Source organism: Narcine bancroftii, chromosome 11, assembly GCF_036971445.1.
Source record: "Narcine bancroftii isolate sNarBan1 chromosome 11, sNarBan1.hap1, whole genome shotgun sequence".
Classification (NCBI taxonomy): Eukaryota; Metazoa; Chordata; class Chondrichthyes; order Torpediniformes; family Narcinidae; genus Narcine; species Narcine bancroftii.
The window spans coordinates 79,893,721-79,912,802 of record NC_091479.1 but is presented as its reverse complement, the minus strand read 5'-3'; the positions used below and the strand labels follow the sequence as shown (position 1 = coordinate 79,912,802).

The following is a 19,082-nucleotide window of genomic DNA, read 5'->3' as shown; positions in this document are numbered from 1 at the left end:
ATTTTCTTCTGATAATGATTTCATGCAAGACAATTTAGTGTTAACTTTGTGAATCATACTCCAATCTCTGTCACTAAGTAAGGGTGTGCTGAGAGCTCCTCTTCAGCTTTCTTTGAGCGAAGAGGAAAAATAATATATTCTTCAGGTTACAATGTCACTGTACATACTCTACATCAGAATGTCCAAGCAGATTTGTTTAAATGGCTCTTCTATTTCTCAAAGATGAAAAAACATTTCAGCATTGTGGTCTTCCTGTTTCTATCTGTTTATCTACAATCCTTCAGTAGCGCTGACTTGATGAGAAACCATTAACAGTGAACAAGACAATGGTGTAATTCTACAGAAAGCCAACTGAATTTTTTTATACCCACAGGAAAGAGTCTTCCAAATAATAGGCCAGTAGGCAAATGTTGCTGAGGTAATAAAATCCATTTGGGTAGATCAGTTATATTACTTCAAATGACAGTTAGTTGCTTAGTTCACCAAATTCATGGAAAGAAGAAAGGGATTTGGACTGTCCATCACTATTGCTTTCTCTCCTGGGAATATGACATGGTAGCTGATGGAATTCTGCAGGCTTTGAAGACAAGGGCCCTATTTCCTTAGCCTTTGATGGATTCAATAACTCCTGAAGGTGCTTGATGTAGCTGATAGCAGCCCTTAAGGTCTCCACTTTGCTGAGTCGTTTGTCTGCAAAATCCTCAGGGAGATGTTCTCTGAGACGTGCATAACCTTCATTGACATAACGCACTCTCTGCCTCTCCCTTTCGTTGCGTTTCCTGATAAAAGCTGGCTCAAAAGAATAATCACAGATCCCCAAGTGGTGGTGTAAAGGTAAGTAAGACAATCTGCCAGTATAGGCTTCATGGAATGTGCCTTCCCAGTATGTAGTGTCAACAGGAAAGGTTAATGGCAAACCCTCTGAAAAAGGCACCCCAATATAGTCATTCACCTGAGTCAAGGACACCCCAATGGTTCTTGGGTAAGGGATTCTTTCCATTGTTGCTCCTTGCTGATCGATATCCATTTTAAATCAAGTGTTCAAACGCAGTAGTTTACTCTCCGTTGTACTTGCTAATAAAGATTCTTCATTTTCAATTTTTCAAATACATAAGTTCACATTCATATCTCTCAAACATCAGGAAAGAGAAGGATTAATGTTGAGTCACAGAAGGAACACTAATTGTTGGAATACCCTGTTCCAAAATAGAAATAATAAACAATGTTTTAACATTTCTGTCTGAAGAACTCTCTTTTGTCTTTTTTTACATATATGGTCCATATTGATATGATAGAAAAGGGCAAATTTAACAAGGATGAATGGCTATGAATACAAAGGAAACTGACAGAATTAGAACATGATACAAACAATAACCTAAAGCATTTCCTACCTTCAAAGATCTATGTATTTAAGTTCAAGGAGAGATGTTCTGAGTTATTAGTTTATCCACTCAACACTGAGAGGGAACCTTAAACCTTACCCTGCCCAACAGAAACCAGTTGATCAAGGAAATCAACCCTCAACCAAACAAAATGGAGCCTCCTTAACATTTGCCAATTGAGCTATAAGTGTACATTCCTTGCCTGCACAATCCTACAGAAATGGGAACAGAGAGTAGTAAAAAAGACCCAGGATTTTTTAGAGTTCAGTTTCCTGTAGGTCGGGAGAGCAAGGGCACAAGAATGAGCCTCACAAACAATCTCTTCATTAATTCAATCATAATACATTGTGGCAAACACAATCACCTTGGGTTGCATATATGCTGACAATCATTCCTGGGTCTCTGGATGTGGCCTTTTATTATCCAGACAATCATTCTTGTTCGCCAGCCTCCAGTGAAAGTCTATTTTTCAAAATATTTACTAGACCTCCAGGATAGGCCAGCTTTCTGGCAGTCCATACAATTTACCCCACTCTCATGCTGTAAAGTAAATAAAACTGCTTTAATTCTGTTTTAAGCCACCATGGTTCACTTCATGATTTGATGATTTCTATTATCCTTACCCAAATAGGAAGTCCTTCAAGAAAGACATGTGTGGCAAAATTTTCTCTGAGTTAAAATGGAAGTGATGCCAAAGTTGATGGCTTTGTCTCCTCACCACTTAGCCAGGATATGTTGTAAAATTAACGTATCATACAGAACTGGAGATCAAAGCAAGATCAAAAGCAATTGACTTGCTGTCAAATTTGAAAATATTTTACTTTGTTCTGTTGAAACACTTTTGCCTTAATTTTACTTGAATATTTTTTTACCAATGACACACATATAAATGTCAGAAAGTTAATATTATAAGTTAAATAATTAATCAGTGATGTTTATTAAAATGATTTATTCAGGGATAGAAGGGGCTGAAATTACTCTGTCAGCATGTTAAAATGAATGGGGTAGTCATCAATATCTCTGATAACAAGAAAAAAATGGGAGATATAACTCAGTATAATGCATTAATGAAAAATATGTAGTATCTGAAAAAAGTTGATTCTAATATATACTTTGGATCAGCATACATAGAGACAGATACATAGTTAAAAATATAACAAGGCAAGAATGGAACCAATTTAAGACTTGTTCTCTATTTATTACTCAGGAAGATTAATTAAATATTACATATTTTGTACAATATTGCATTTTTTATACTTTTTATTTTAAAATGGATATGGATTTGGAAACATAAAAATCTCAAATATCCTTGGGAAATTGTGGTTGATGAAAGAAAAGGTCTGAGAAAAATTAAAAGAAAAAAGATTCGAAGGTGCATGAGTTAGAATCGGAAAAGAAAGAGTTAGGGGAGAGAATGAGTAAACGGAGTACAAATGAAAAATGCAGGAGCCAAATTTTAAAAAGATGTTAGAAGGATGAAAAGCATTTTGAAATAGCTATGCAACAAATCAGTACATAGAAAAGAAAGCAGCTTTAAGAAGAAACCACAACATTTATGATGTTTTTTAATGGAAGTGAATATTAGTGTAGAGTCTAGCTTACCTCTTTGGCTGTGAGATTGCTTCAACATTTTTTACAATTTGGCACGGTCCCTCCAGTTTGCTGCGTCTTGAAGGGTAAAGGGAGTACAAACCTCTTTGCTCTCATTGGACCTGGAAAGTCTTCTACTGTCTTCTTGGAATTTAAGCAACCACTCGAGTCCTCCCCTTCTAGCTGCTATAAAGAAAAGCTTTGCCGAGCAGAAGCAAACAGTGAAATTTTTCTCTTTCTCAGTTCATACTGAGGATTGTTTTGGGCTTCTGCCTTTGGGATTGGGTAATTCCTCTTAGATCAAAGAGCTGGATGGATTCTGCAGAGTCCTGCCTCCTTTCACGCAGACACTTCGAAATGTTTGAATAGTGATGATTGAAATAACTTCAATACAACAGAAATCAGTGATCAAATTTCAGTCCGAGATTGGGCAGCATAATGGTGCTGCTACTTCACAGTTTCAGCGTCCCTAGATCAGTGCTGTCTGTCGCTAATTTGCATGTTCTCCCTGTGGCTGGTGGGGCTTTCCTTGGCTGCTCTGATTTCTTCCCACATTTAAAAGATGTGCTGGCTGGTAACTTAAGAAATTATCCCTGGTGCAGCTGCATGGTAGGAGAAGCAGGATGGAGTTGATGGCATATAAGAATGGATAGGCCACAAAGAAATAATTGGGATTGATATTGATGACTTTGGTGTGTGATCTAGCATAGAATGGATCGGCTGAAAAGACTCAATATTGTTGGGAAATGTTATTTGGATATATGGTCAGGGAGCTTGAAAATCAGGTGCAATCAGAAATGCAGTGATATTATAACATGAAAACAAGCATATGCAGATAAATACTTTGGAAGGGAGAAAAATGGATTGAGAACAATACTGATGGAAACATTAATAAAGATATAAAGTGGAAAGCAACGTGATTGCTGGAATGCTATGCTGTCTGGTAGAAAAAGATCACAAGATAATGATGTGGGAGATTGTTTATTAGACTATATATCAGATCATATTCTGCATTTTAATCATGTTTGATCTGTCACGGGACTCAGAATTACAGACAACTTAGTATCAACAACTGTCCATATCCCTAGAGCAATTAACCATCTGAAATTCTATGTTTTACAAAATAAAGACACTGCTGTGATGTAATGGTCATTATATGTAAGTGGGTCTGTAATGTTTTGGGAATGTCAATACTGTGGAGCTTATCCATTTTTATTTCATCATCTGTTTCAAACTTGCCTTTATTCTTTCCTTCAAATGTAGGAAGACACATTCTTCTCTTCCCTACTTCATTCATATATCAAAATAACCTTTCCCTTCTCTAACTCAAAATTGGAAGATCTCATTATTCTTTCACATATTTAAAATTAGACTGAAAATCTAACCTAGGCTTTTTGCTATTCAAAGGATCTTACTTTGAATACAATGTGACATGGCTAATACACATGGCCTACAGGACTGATCCTCCTTCAGGAACGCTCACCCTGGCCCCGGCAGCCTACAGGAACGAGCTTCAGACAGGTGCTCTCACCCTGGCCCCACCATCCCACAGGGCTGAGCTCTCACCATCCCCTTCCTCCCTTGGTCCACTCTGATCAATCCCAACCTCTTCCCCCGACACCCTCATCCCCACTGACACCTAGTCCAACCCCTACCTGGTCTTTACCATCCCATCTGACCTTCTCCGCTCTTGTTCAGTAGAGGCCTCACCTTCGACCCTCTTTGCCCACACCTCAACGAGTTCTGCACATGCCAAGATGTCAAACTGTTCTTCAGTCTGTTCCGTCTCCATGCTTACTTTTACCTCCAGGTTTTTTCCCCTTCCCACCTCTATAAACCCTTTCTCCCGCCTTAAAGCTTCTTCTTCCTCCTGGACACCTCTTTCCGGCCTTCTGCCTGCTCTGTATCTTTGTATTTCCAACTGCCATCACGAGATAAACTGTCTTGACTTTACTACTCGCCTCGCTTATTCTAATTTCACCCCCATGAAACACTCTGCCCTCCATTTTCTCTGCACCAATCCCAACCTCACTATCAACCTGCAGACAAAGGTTGTGTTCTGGTACATTGAACTTTATTTGGCTGAAGTCAGATGACAACTCTCAGACACCTCCTCTTACTTACCTTTTCAATAGGACCCCACCAAAATTCACCAATCCACCATCTTACACACTATCTCTGACCTCATCATTTCTGGTCATCTCCCTTCCACAGCTTTCAACCTCATTGTTTCCCAGCCTTGCAGAGCCTGGTTCTACCTCCCTCCCAAGCTCCACAAGGTCAAAATGTCCTGGTGAACCCATTATTTCCATGTGCTCCTGCCACACCCCGAAATGGTACTGCTTACTTCAACTCCATTTTGTTATCCCGGTCCAAACCCTCCCCACCTATATCTATGATACTTCACATGAATTTCATCACTTCAACAACTTCCAGATTCCTGAACTTGACTGCCTCATCATTACTGTGGACATCAATCACTATTCACCTCCATCCCCATACTGAAGGCCTCAAGGCCATTCATTTCTACCTTGACAACAGACCCAACCAGTCCCCCTCCACCTTCCTCTGGCCAGCAGAACTTGTTCTCACCCTCATTTCTCCTTTCACCCAAAGGAGGTAACCATGGGTACCTGCATGTGGCCCAGCTATGCCTGCCTTTTTGTTGGCTATGTGGAGCAATTCATGCCACAAGCTTACACATGCAAGGCTTCTCAACTGTTTTCCCCCATTACATTGATGATGACATTGGTTCTGCCTCATGTACCCATAATGAACTCATTGACTTGATCCACTTGGCTGCCAAATACCACCCCTACCTCAATGGGCAGCACAGTTGGTGTAGTGGTTGGCACAACACCTTTACAGCACCAGCGATCGGGATCAGAGCAGGGTTCAAATCCTGCACTGTCTTTAAGGAGTTTGTACTTTCTCCTCCTGTCGTGTGGGTTAACTCCCACGGCTTCCTTGACTACACCTTAAGGATTCCATTCCTTTCTCACAATTCCTCTTTCTCCATCTAATCTGCTTAAAAGCCAAAGCCTTCCATGTCCTCACCTGCCACTCACTCGTCAACTCTCCCCTTCCCACCAACCACCCCACTGGCTTCTACCTCTGTAACCACAAGAAATGCTACACTTGCACCCACACCTCCACCCTCACCACCATTCAGAACCCAAAACAGTCCTTCCAAGTGAAGTAACACTTCATTTGTGAACCTGCAGGGGACATCTACTCCATCTGGTGCTCCTGTTGTGGTCTACTCTACATCGTCCATTTGGTACTCCTGCTGTGGTCTCCTGTACATCAGAGAGACTGGACACAGAGTGGGAGATCAATTCTTTGAGCTCCTTCCCTCTGCTGAAATAGTGGGGATCTCCCAATGGCAACCCATTTAAACTCCCAGCCTCATTCCCATATCAACATGTCTGTCCATGGTCTCAAGCTCTGCCAGACTGAGACCACCCGCAAATTGGAGGGGCAACACCTCATAATTCCTTCTGGGCACCCTCCAACCAACTGGCATTGATATCAACTTCTCTGGCCTCTGTGAGAGCCCTCCCTTTCTCTCCCATTCCCTTATCCCTCTGTCTCCTCTAGCTCTCTCTCTCTCTCTGTCTCCTTTCTTCCAGCTCAGTAACCCCACCCCCCCACCCCAATCAATTACCTCCTTTCCTGTCTAATCATGTCCAATTATCAAGTGAAATTCAAAAGTCTGCAGAAGTTGTGATTGTAGTAAAAACACAAAAATGCTGGAGGAACTCAGAAGGTCTCGCAGCGCCCATAGGATCTCAAAACATTGATTATATATCTTTACTTCCTCTGGATGCTACGAGACCAGCTGAGTTCCTCTAGAACTTCTGGGTTTTTACCTGTTCAATTATGGCCTTTTGCCTGTTGGACTGTGCCCCTCCCCTGCCTTTTCTTCCCTACTCCCCCAGCCTTTTTATTCAATTACTTGCCTGCTTTTTGTGCATTCCTCGAAGGGCTCAGGCCTTAAATATTAGTTATGTAATATATCTTTACATCCCATGGACACTGCGAGTTCCTTCAGCATTTTTGTGTTTTTACTTGGCTGATACATTTTCTTGAACACACTCCAAGACTATTTAATTCAGCGCAGGGCACTTTGGAAGTGACATGGATCTGATTAAAATCCAGGAACCTTCAAGGTTGCTGCAGAAGTTGATAGGATGGTTAAGAAGTTGAATGGTGTGCTGGTAAGGTGACTGAGTTCAAGAGCCAAGAGATAATGCAGCAGCTCTATAAAATTCTAATTAGGCCACACTTATTGTGTTCATTTCTGAATGCCTGTATGAAGGACATAATTGCGCAAAGAAAGGATGAGCAAGCTAGAGCTTTTCTCTTGGGAGTGACAGAGAGGCAACTTATTAGGTTATGAGATGCTTATCAGATTATGAGATGCATAGATAAGGTGGACAGCCAGCACCTTTTTCCTAGGCTAGTGATGTCCAATATCAGAGGACAATCATTTCAGCAGAATGGATGAAAATTTAGGGAGATGTTTTTACACAAAAAATGGTGGATGCTTGGAATGTGTTGCTGGGAATGGTGGTGAAGGCTGATATGATACAGACTTATAAAAGACACCTGGATGTAAGTAAAGTGAGAGTTATTAGATTAAGAGAATAGACAAAATGTGGCAAATGAAATTCAGTAAAACCCCTGTTACCTGGAATCAATCAACCAGCAAAAAAAAAGTAAAATAAATAAGTAAAAAATATGAAAGTTTAAAATTAGTGAGCCTTGCCATTAGTTCACCAATCTCAAGCAACCATAAAATTCACTTATCTGGCATCTAACAATTCCCATAGGTGTCGGATACCAGGAATGTTACTGTACAATGATAGAAAGTGTATGGTCATGCACTTTGGTAGAAGGAATAAACAGAAGACTTATTTTGATGGGGAGAAAATTCACAATTCAGAGGTGCAAAGAGTCTTGGGAGTCCTTGATCAGGAAATCCTAAAGATTAACCTCCAGGTTGAGTTGGTGGTGAAGAAGGTGAATGCAATTGTGGCATTTATATTTCGAGGAATAGAATACAAGAGCAGGGATGTGATGTTGAGGCTTTATAAGGTAGAGGTGAGACCTCACTTGGAATATGGGTATAGTTTTGTGGTCCTTATTTAAGAAAGGATGTGCTGGCATTGGAGAGGGTTCAGAGATTCTTTTTAAAAAAATGTAGACATACAGCATGGTAACAGGCCATTTTGGCCCACGAGTCCATGCCACCCAATTAACCTACACCACCAGTACATTTCGAAGGTTGGGAGGAAACCAGAGCCCCCGGGGAAAACCCATTGTAATGCGCGTCGAAAGAACCAAAGACTTGTTGATCCAAACCAAGGCTTACAACTAAAAGACTGGAGCATATGACAAGTAGGTCGACTAGTCCAGAATGATCTGGTCTGGCTAGGAGCAATCCTTTAAGACCAGCCAGTAGTTGTGGCTACACTCTCAACCAATCACAGTCATCCTACACTACCCTCTGTACATATGTACATATACACATTGGTGATAGAATCTGTACTCTCACACCCATGCACACACAGGGAGAATGTGCAAACTCCATACAGACAGTGTAAGGATTGAGAATCACTGCTCTCGAACCAATTGTTACTGAAATATTTTGCTTGAGAAAAATTGTCATTGGCCCATTTCCTTTGGAGTTATGAAACCATGTACATAACGAGTCAATTAGATACGATTAAAACAGTGGTTTCCAAACTTTATCTTTCCACCAAAATACCATCTTAAGCAATCGTTTACTAATCTCAGAGCACCAATGGCATAGCAAATATTTAAAGTGGTATGCAATCCCAACCAACCAATTTTCCCCTGCAACCGCTGCAACCGTGTCTGCCTGTCCCGCATCGGACTTGTCAGTCACAAACGAGCCTGCAGCTGACGTGGACATTTACCCCCTCCATAAATCTTCGTCCGTGAAGCCAAGCCAAAGAAGAAAAATGTGAGTGGAAAGAAAAAGGTTGAGAACCACTGCTGTAGATGTTCTCGATAGTGGGGAGGGTTTTGCCTGTGATGTCCTGGGCTGAGTCCACTATCTTTTGAGGGCTTTATGCTCAGAGGTATTGGTGTCCCCATACCAGACCGTGATGCAGCCGGTCAGCACACTTCTCACTACACCTCTGTAGAAATTTACCAGGGCTTCTGTTGTCATACCAAACCTCTGCAAACTCCTGAGGAAGTAGAGGCGCTGACGTGCTTTCTTCACAATGCCATTACTGTGTTGGCTCCAGGAAAGATCCTCCAAGATAGTGGCTGCCAAAATCTTAAATTTGCTAACCCTCTCCAACTCCGATCCCATAATTGGATCACTGGATTGAACACTTCTTGTTTTCCCTTCCTGAAGTCAACAATCAACTCCTTAGTTTTGGTGACAGTGAGTGCAAGGTTGTTGTTGGTGCACCCTTCAGCCAAATTTTCAATCTCCCTCCTGCATGCTGACCCATCCCCTTCCTTTATACAACCCACTCCTGTGGTATCGTCTTGCAAATCTGTAGACCGTGTTATTGTCGATGTCGGTGTAAAGTGAGTAGAGCGAGGGGCTAAGAATGCAGCCCCTTGATGCTTCAGTACTGATGGAGATGTTCTTACCAATCCTCACTGATTGTGGTCTGGAGGTGAGGAAATCCAGTGGGGTGTTGAATCCCAGGTCTTGGAGTTTGCTGGTCAGTTTTGAGGGGATGATGCCGAACTGTAGTCGATTAAGAGCATCCTGATGAATGCCTCTTTATTTCAGTAACATTTTATTTTCCTTTTATCGCCACGTCCGAAGTTCCTCAGGGAGAAGCTTGAGGTTGGTTCGAGCAGCATTACCGGGCAGGGCCAGTAGGAGGCGCTGGAGGGGCCTCCCCCGCAATTATGGCGCACGCGCACAGCCGCGCAGTGGGCGAGCGAAGGAGCCGAGGTGCGCGCGCTGACAGGTCAGTGACAAACGCCCGATAGAAACAACAAAGGGGCGGAAAGTGGCGCCCGCGGCCCGGGAGAGCGGCCGGAACAGGGGCCGCCACCGCGCCAGGCACCATTTCCCGGCCGCCAGCAGTCCCGCTCCCACCGTATTGCCCATCAGACGTTGCAGTGAGCTGCCCGGGGAGGCCGGAGACTGGGGAGGAGGGGGGGGGGGGTCATGTCGCCGTGGACACCCAACACTTTCGCCCACCCAGTGCCGGCCGGTAGTTCCACAGATACGGGTGGCCGGTCGGTTGAATTGCAGCTTAAACGCACCGATTCTGCGCCGCCCGCTACCTGCAACAACTCAATGTAAGGCCTATGTTTACATGGACTCGCAGCATGGGTTGTGTGGCGCTGACGCTGCACGATGGTAACTCTGGGTCACGCTTGTGTTTCGACTGGCTGCAAGGTGTGTCCACATTGACTGTGCACGAAGTCTTGGTAGAACTGACCTACATTCACTTGATAGGGCCTGTATCAAGACTTCTGCAGGGACTGGGCCGACTGCTTTGCTGGAAAGCCAATCTCCACTTGCTGTGTAAAGCCAGTGTCAACTTTGCCCATGGTCTGCCCGGGCTGGGCTTACACGGAGTCTGGGCGATGTTTGAAGGTGCTGTGTATACACAACCCATACAGGCTATGTTAATACTGACCTTTCATGCACTTCGTAAGGGCGCAGTATGGACTGTATCTACATATTGTTCATCAATTTCACAGGCTAAATCTACACCAACTGCACAATTGTGTATGGGCACAGACATGGGCACTGACAGCTCCAGCAGTGTTCACATCAAGTCTGCACAAAATAGGTCTAGTCCTGAGCAGTTTTCACGAACTCCACATTGTCTATGTTTGCACTGATTCTGTGCATATAGTGAACTGACTCTCATTGGGCTGAGCCTACAACACCTTTGCATGGACTGTGTTTACACTTGTTTCGACATTAACTGTGCAAACTGTGAATGGATCAAGCATGGACTGGCTGTGCATAGGTTGGCACATACTGAATCAATGTCTGCACCAGCTTAACCTGGGCTCTACTCCTATAAGTTCTGTTATAGACATTATGCCAAGTGAATCAGCAGTGGCTGCTGCTTACACCAACACTCCATGTGCTTGCATCTGTACTGACCCTGCACAGACTGGGTTCACGTCTGGACAGACCGGGTTCACGTCTGCACAGACCGGGTTCACGTCTGCACAGACCGGGTTCACGTCTGCACAGACCGGGTTCACGCCTGCACAGACCGGGTTCACGCCTGCACAGACCGGGTTCACGCCTGCACAGACCGGGTTCACGCCTGCACAGACCGGGTTCACGTCTGCACATGCAAGTCTCCTGCATTATCTCTGATGATCATTGATTCATATTGGTTCAAAATTAAGCAAAGCCTTGAATTTAAAATTCTCATCCATGTTTTCAAATCTTTCCATGGTCTTGACCTTTCCTAAGAATGTAAACCGTGGATACTAGTGTATCTGTATTTTTCAGATAACCATTTAATTGAATCACTCCATGGTCAGCAACCATGCCTTCAATTGGTAAAACAATGAACTGCAGAATTTATTCTTTATACCTCTCTTTTCTTTCCTCTTCCTCAAACCTTCCTCTTTGCCAAGCCCGTGATCATCTCTCCTAATATTGGAGACAATAATTTTTTTTTCTTGAAAATACTCAGTAAAGCACTTGGGTACATTTTGCACGTTTCCATGCTGCAGAGGTGTACTCTGGCTAGATCTGGACTGGTATCTAGATTGGATGGGATTATGTTGGGGTTCCATTCTGGGTAGAAATGATGAGGATATATTTGTATTGCATTGAACTTGGTTATGTGCATTGACATCCACACATGGCACCGATATTATTCTTTTGCTTTGTACAGTGGAGACAGATGGATGACTCAACCGTGACAACTTTTTGGGATAGAGTAAAAAAGATTAATTCAGGTATATTCCTGTTTTTATCTTGGCATCAGAGGAAACCAATTTCTTTCCTTTAAGTATGGAACCTGGCTGCTTTTTCAATTTGTTATTTTGTAATGCATTGAGGAAGTTTGCAATGAAAGAGCAATGTGCTAAATGGCAGGTAGTTGAATAGGATGTTATGTTATTTAAAAGTGTTGGGATTAAGAGATGGAGCAGGTTTAGTGCATTTAGCTCATTTAACCCTGGTTTCTGACTGAGGAGTGGTGTTAAGAAGCACAGTTTTAGGATCAATATAGTTCAGAAAATAATTGTATTTTCTAGAATTTAATATTCCTTAAGTGGATGGACAGTGGATACACTGAAGAATCATGGTGTCGAGGCAGATATAATACAAAATTTATAATTGGCAAAGAATCTCATTATAAATATTAGATTAATCTAAGTTACTTGATAGAAAGGGAATACGTTTTGTTTAACTAGTTACATCTAAGTATTGCTTGCTATATATTATGGAAATGGACTGTCAGTGATGAAGTGCTGCTACTGTGGCTGACCTCAGGCTGCGGTCACTGATCACATATGCATTGCATATTTTTCAGCATGAATGACATCAACTTGAGTCCTGTGGGCATGGATCAGCTGAGTGCTTCATCTGTCAGTAGTACCTTGCCTGTTACAGCAAGTCATCTGGGCATGAGTTCACCCACACACAACCCTCTCCCAACTCCAGGTAGGAAACGCTGATAATAAACTGGGATAATTCAGAGAGTAGTGGCTAAATATTTCCTTCTGGCCCACAGACAGCCTTTATCCTGCAATCTACGGTGAACAAATGCATTTTCTTCCCGTTGAAATATAATTTATTGCAAGTTATCTGTAGTATTTTTTTAATTAATTTTACTTGAGGCCATTGCAAAAGTAAATTGAGTGCCTTGCTGTAAATTAACACGCCTTCTCTTTCCCCATTTCAGATCCAGATTAGGGTTTTTTTTGAGATTCAACATTATTGAGGGATCTTAATCCTCATAGTTTTACTTACATTTAATTAAGTTTGAAATCTCAGATGAATATATTCCAAAATTGGAAAATAGATTTGTTTTTGAGGATCTATGGCGGTAAGAAGATAGTCAAGGCCAAATAACTACATTAATCCAATGAATTATTTAATTAGCACGATGCCTTTACAGCACCAACAATCGGGACTGGACCGGGGTTTGAGCCCTGTGCTGTCTGTAAGGAGTTTGTACATTCTCCCCATGTCTGTGTGGGTTTTCTCTGGGGGCTCCGGTTTCCTCCCACCATTCAAAACATACTGAGGGTGTAGGTTAATGTGGTGTAAATTGGGTGGCACGGACTCATGAACTGAAATGACTTATTACCGTGCTGTATGTCTGAATTAAAAAATTTAAATGTTAGGTGCCTCGTTGCTGAACAGTTCATTTTTGAGATAGACTGTGCAATGTGTTTCTCCTTCAAATGATCAGAACCACCAGATGTCAAAATTAAGGTCATGATTCTCAACAGGTCCAAGTATATTTTATGGTAAGGCTGAAACAGAACAAAGAAAATCCCTATGTTACTCTCTTAGTCTTGTTTTAGTAATGCATTGAGTGTGTGAATTGCAAGCACTGTTAGAGTTGGATTAGCAAAGCACTACTGACTTTGCCTTTTACCTGGACTTTTATTCTGTACTTGAGGTTATTAACTGAGTATAGGAATCTCAGCTGGCTTTGATGCGGGGGTAAAGGATTGAGGGATGTATAAAATTCCTGTGCGTTGGTGATTGAAGCAGTTATTTGGATGCTTCTTTGGTCAGACATGTAGGGAAGAATGCATTCTAAACAGGGTTTCTGGATAATTTTAGTGTTAGACTGGAAGACCCATGAAGTACTACAAATTTATTGTGTGCAACAGAATTATGTCCTGGGTCACTAATTTGAAACTGAACATGACAAATTCAGTTCATTAGATTCAGTATTTTTACCAGTACTTTGGGATCTAATTTTGTGATTCCATTCTCCTTTGTTTCTGTGCCCTAATTTGATCATCAGTATTGTAGTGTAATTGTATTGTATGGTCGAAAAAAAATTACAGAGTGTGATGGTCAGAAAGAGGACGAGTAGTTATTTTGCTCTTAGGCAAAATATTTAGTTGAGTCTTACACCCTGTTATGTATTTAATATATGTTCACTGCGCTAATTAATTTATTTGTCTTTCAATTGCAGGAATGCCGGTGGCCATACCCAATCTTAGTCCTTCCTTAGGCACTCTCCCATCTGCCCTTTCATTAATGCTTCCAATGAGCATTGGAGAACGTGGAGTAATGTGCAGCATTCCAGATCGGAATTATCCTTTACCACCTCCTCCTTATCCACACTTGGAAAACAGCTACTTCCGGCATATATTGCCAGGTAAGCCAAAACCTGACTGCAAAAGAGAAGCATTTAGCATTTGACTTCTTGTATCTTTGACATACTGGCAGAAAGTTCTTCTGTGTTCCAATGACTGACAGGCTCTGAATAGTTCTCCATGTTTGTTGTCCATCAGTCCTCCTTTTCAAGTATTCTTAGTGGTTTTATTTGAAATCCTGCACTCGCCGGTCTGTGTTCAAGATGGCGACACTTGTTAATCAGCAACACCCAGGAGTGGCTGCAGATTCCGGGGAAGTGGAGGACTGGAGCAGGGCACCAGAGGATGGGAAGATCACACCCCGTCTGAGAGGAGAAGCGGAGGACCGTGACCACAGCGGCAGACCAGTGAGGGGGCTCTGCAGCTGAGGGAGAAGTGCAGGCTGCTGGAGACTGCTGTCAGGAGACTCGTGCCGGGCTGTGGACTGGCTTGAATTGGCTGGAGGGGTACCAGGTATTGGAACCGGGATGCGAGGAGGTGCCAAGGGCACCGAAGGGATCCTGGCCGTCGGAGGTTCGGATTTTGAGCTTGGGTTGCCACTGGTTTGGATTGGACTCTGTGTGGCTGTGGAAGCGCGGGAGGAAAATTTACGGACACGGTGACTCTGTGGGGACTCTCTTTTGCTTCTATCTCTCTAACTGTAAGAGGCGCTTAAGCAATTCCTGCCAGTGGCAAATCTGTCTGACTTGCAGCAGGAAAAAATAAATTTCATGTAACATGACACTGTTTTATTACTATGATAATAAATTGAATCTTGAATCTTAGTGTAACTGCACTGCTGCATCGCAACTGTGTCATGCTCCATTGTGTTATTGTCTCTAGTGTGCACTGTTCATCGATTTTTGCAATCCATTCACATTTCTTTGCTGCATATCACATGTACATCTTACTTTTATACTCTCTCACACTTCCTTCCACCTTTTGTGCTGCTAATTTCAGATTCCCTTTATTTCTTAGTGCTGCTTCCTTTATAATTCTGTTAATACACTGTGCTGGCTTTCACAATCCCTTCATCTCCCCTTGTTACCTCCTTTGCACTCTGTTTTGTATTATTTTGTGATTACTTTCCCTTTCAGGTGTTGGCTGCAAATTATCATTATTTTTCACAATAATTTCAAAATGGTGACCTTTTTGTCCTCACCAGGATTTTCATAGGATCTTTTTTTATATATAGCACCAGTCCTTCTCTTCATCTTGAAATTATTTACTTTGGGACTGCTTCTCTCAAAGCTAAAGACAGTTCAGACCAAGCAGACTAGCTGCTCCTGTACCTCACTGATAGATACTGTTGGTCACCTCAAGGGCTATGGCAGGTTTGACCTGTTTTAGATCACTGAGAATGCTGAAAGCTAGCAAGATGAGTCATGGGATTTCATTATTGTGAAATTTTTCTTTCTGCAGTATATTTGATTTTTAAGTGCTCTGGAAAATACTTGCTTTCATTGGGTATTTCCACAATAAACATTTGAAATCCCTTTTCATTTTCCAAATTAATTGCTTTCGGGCAAAAAATTCTGTTTCTACCAATTTTGCTTTTCTCCTTAAATGTGATATTGGAGAATCATAGTTTGATCTGGTTAATGTTTTTATCTTTCCCACTGATTTATATTTGTAACTCTCATGCAGGTATTTTGTCTTATTTGGCTGACAGACCACCTCCTCAATATATCCATCCCACAGCTATCAGTGTAGATGGGACACCTGCACTACCTGTTTCCAGCAATCCACCTACCCTGGATCATTATGAACCCAATAGTGGAGTGAGCTTGGAGTCTGGCATCGTTTCAATAGATTCAAGACAAGTAGGTTCTCACAATTCCCAAAATCTGCACCAGAGCAACAGCACAGAGATCCCATTGGATGCTAACATCTCCATGGAAACTGTTTCCAGGGTAAACAGCCCCATCTCAACAGAAGGAATGAATGAGGAGATGACAATAAATGGAGTTACAGGAGAGCGTCAGACATTGTCCTCTGGGTCCAGAAGCCATGAAACAATAACTGTTGACTCAGTGCGGACTAATTTGGAACCAGAGGCAGTAGTGGGACAGAATACAGTGATTCCAATTCATACTAACTCTCTGGAGTTGCCGGTTGTCATGGAACCGGAATCAATGACAGGTCGGGTAAGCAACATTTCAGAGAACTCTCTGAGTGACTCCATCCATGCTGCTGCACTGAACTCAAACACTGGAGGAGTGGCTCTTCCTTCTTCTCACTCCCTGCCTTCACTTGAGCCAGTGTCTCTACATGGATCAAGTCTGGGAATGGACACAGTCTCCGTTTCCACCATTACAACAGATGTCTCCATGAGTTCTAACCAGGTTGATGTGTCTGCAGAAAACCTCACATTTGTGTCAGGATCTCTGCAAATGGAAGATTCCAGTTCCAATAAAGAAAACCTCTCAGATTCTTTCACAATTTGTAAGTTGTATTTTTTGTTAACATCATTGTTAGTAAAATTAAAATGCCATGAAAAATTATGGCGTGTAAATTGTAATGTGGTTCAACAGCGCATTAAAATGCTGCTCCACTGGGTCCCATTCCATCTTAGTGTGACACTCCTCTGGCAGTGGTGTTGGATCATGTCTCAAAGTAGAATTTGTGTTAGCGTGGGCCGTGCATGCTCAAACCTGTTATAAAATTGTCTCTTTCACAAGATTCCACAAATGGAGAGATCAAAGTACATATACTTGTGTAAAAGTCAAGTTTTTTAGACATTTAAAACAATTTTTAACATTAAATTTATTGGGTCAACTATTACACGCATACTACTTTTGACTACAGTAGGTACCTGTGTTGTTCGAGGCATCAGGAGTTCCAATGGGCAGGCAGCCGGAACCAGGTGGTAAGTCCACATTTGAGCTGTCAAGAGCTCTGATGAGTGGGTGGCCAGGGCCAGGTGGTAAATCAGTGTTCGAGATGTCAGGAGCTCTGATGGACAGGTGGCTGAGGTCAAAAATGGGGGCGGGGTGGCAGTCAACTTTTCCACACAGTATTTGGAAAGTACCAGATTTTGGGGCCAAAAATAGGGGAGTTGACTTTAACATGGTATTGACTTTTACACGAGTATATATGGTACCTAACAAAGGAGCGACTTGGAAGGAAATAATGGCCCTGCTATTTGTGGCTCATTTGTGCAGAAAAATTTTGTGCAAGGAGCAATAAAATTTAGCATCACTGAATGCCCAGTGTCCTCTGCACATCTACACATTGTATGCACAGAGGAATTGAACAAAAATCTGGGAATGTGTTGATTGTAAACTTAAGTCATTCAAAACTCTGCCAACCATTCCCTAAAGTTCAATTCACCCATCACCCAAGTACCTGTAACATTAATGTTGGGTCATAGCTAAGCCACACTTGATTTTGATGTTGCAACTCTTGTTTATAATTTCCTCCCTTTCTACCTTTGTTTTTTTCCTCCATCCTTAAGCCTTTAAAGATTTCTGTGCTCCACTAATTTGGGATCACTTATCTGTAGATTTATTTTTTTCATCAGTGGCCTCCAGCTACCAAGACACCAAGTTCTGCAAATATCCTCTTTTAAACTTCTCCACCTCGTTTAGCCTTCTTTAAGATACGTGTAAAGTACAAAAGTCTGCTTACACTGTGATTGAAGTAAAAACAATGCTAGAGAAACCAAGTGAGTCAAATAGTATATTGCAAACATAAAGTTACATAACCAACATATTGGGCTTCAGCCCTTCATCAAGGTACTGTATTAGCAAAAGATAGGCAGGTTCCCAAACAAAATAGTAGGGGAGGAGTACAGTCCCACAGTCAGGAGGTAATAGGTGGACAAGGGAGGGAGGGCACCCCAGCAAACAGGGGGAGGGGGTGGCTATCTGAAGGGAGAGAGAAGAGGGTGGAGAGCTGGAGGAAAGAAGACAGAGTGGTGGGGAAGAGAGGGAGAATGGGGAATAGGCCAGCAGAAACTGGAGAAGTCGATGTTGATGCTATCCAGTTAAAGAGTGTCCAGACAGAAAATTAGGTGTTGCTCCTCTAATTTATGGGTGGAGTTGGTTGACAGTACAAGAGACCATGGACGTACATGTCGGCACGGTAGTGGAACGCAGAAGTGAAATGGTTGACAGGGAAATCCTTGTCACTAATGCATACAGAGCAAAGGTGCTCAGGGAAGCTGTATCTTTAAAAAACACCTCTTTTAGTTCTGCTTTGATTATCTTCTTTCATGTTTCCCCATGTGACATAGCATTAAACTTTTTTTGATAATGTATACATGAAAAGCTATGGTGGTTTAACTATACTAAAGGTTGTAAAAGTAATTTTTGTTATTATTTTATCCTGCTGGTCACAGATTTGGCAGCTGGCAACTACACACCATTATCTGAACTGTTAATAGGAATTATTAAAATGTTTAGCATGGGTATTACTCTCTTTTTATTCCCTGTCCTTCAGGGTGTACTCTGTGCGATCGGGCCTACCCTGCAGACTGTCCTGAACATGGAGCAGTGACCTTCATTCCAGACACACCAGTCAACAGCCGAGCCAGACTCTCGATTCCAAGACAACTGACCCTCAGGCAGTCCATCACTGGAGAAGATATTGGTATGCGGGAGGTTTTGCCATCTTAAGGATTATTTTCAGAATCTTCTAGAATTTATGTCGTGAAAATCATGTCGGCTGCTGGACAATATGTTTATAGACTTGATAGTTCATATAATTTTAATATTTGACATGGTTCTTGTGCATTGTTTATTTCCGTAGGAGAATATTGCACAATTTTTTTTAAGGAAATTGAATTTTGATCCTGTG

General features: G+C 42.1%; 1 protein-coding gene across 4 annotated transcripts in view; it reads left to right on the top strand.

Moving 5' to 3' along the window:
* Nucleotides 1-9,852: 9,852 nt before the first annotated feature.
* The window catches only part of prdm4 (PR domain containing 4), a 23,727-nt gene continuing 14,497 nt past the window's right edge, over nucleotides 9,853-19,082 (top strand). For 2 of the 4 annotated variants that reach the window (XR_011346647.1, XM_069903650.1), the window contains exons 1-6: nucleotides 9,915-9,940; nucleotides 11,852-11,915; nucleotides 12,494-12,624; nucleotides 14,120-14,305; nucleotides 15,930-16,727; nucleotides 18,726-18,875. Coding sequence is in view for 3 of the 4 variants with exons in the window: in XM_069903650.1 (XP_069759751.1) it covers nucleotides 12,495-12,624; nucleotides 14,120-14,305; nucleotides 15,930-16,727; nucleotides 18,726-18,875 (1,264 nt within the window). In the remaining variant the exon portion in view is untranslated. Of the gene's footprint in view, nucleotides 9,941-9,960; nucleotides 10,278-11,851; nucleotides 11,916-12,493; nucleotides 12,625-14,119; nucleotides 14,306-15,929; nucleotides 16,728-18,725; nucleotides 18,876-19,082 lie in introns of those variants that run through there. The other 2 variants (XM_069903652.1, XM_069903651.1) reach the window with 2 other exon arrangements.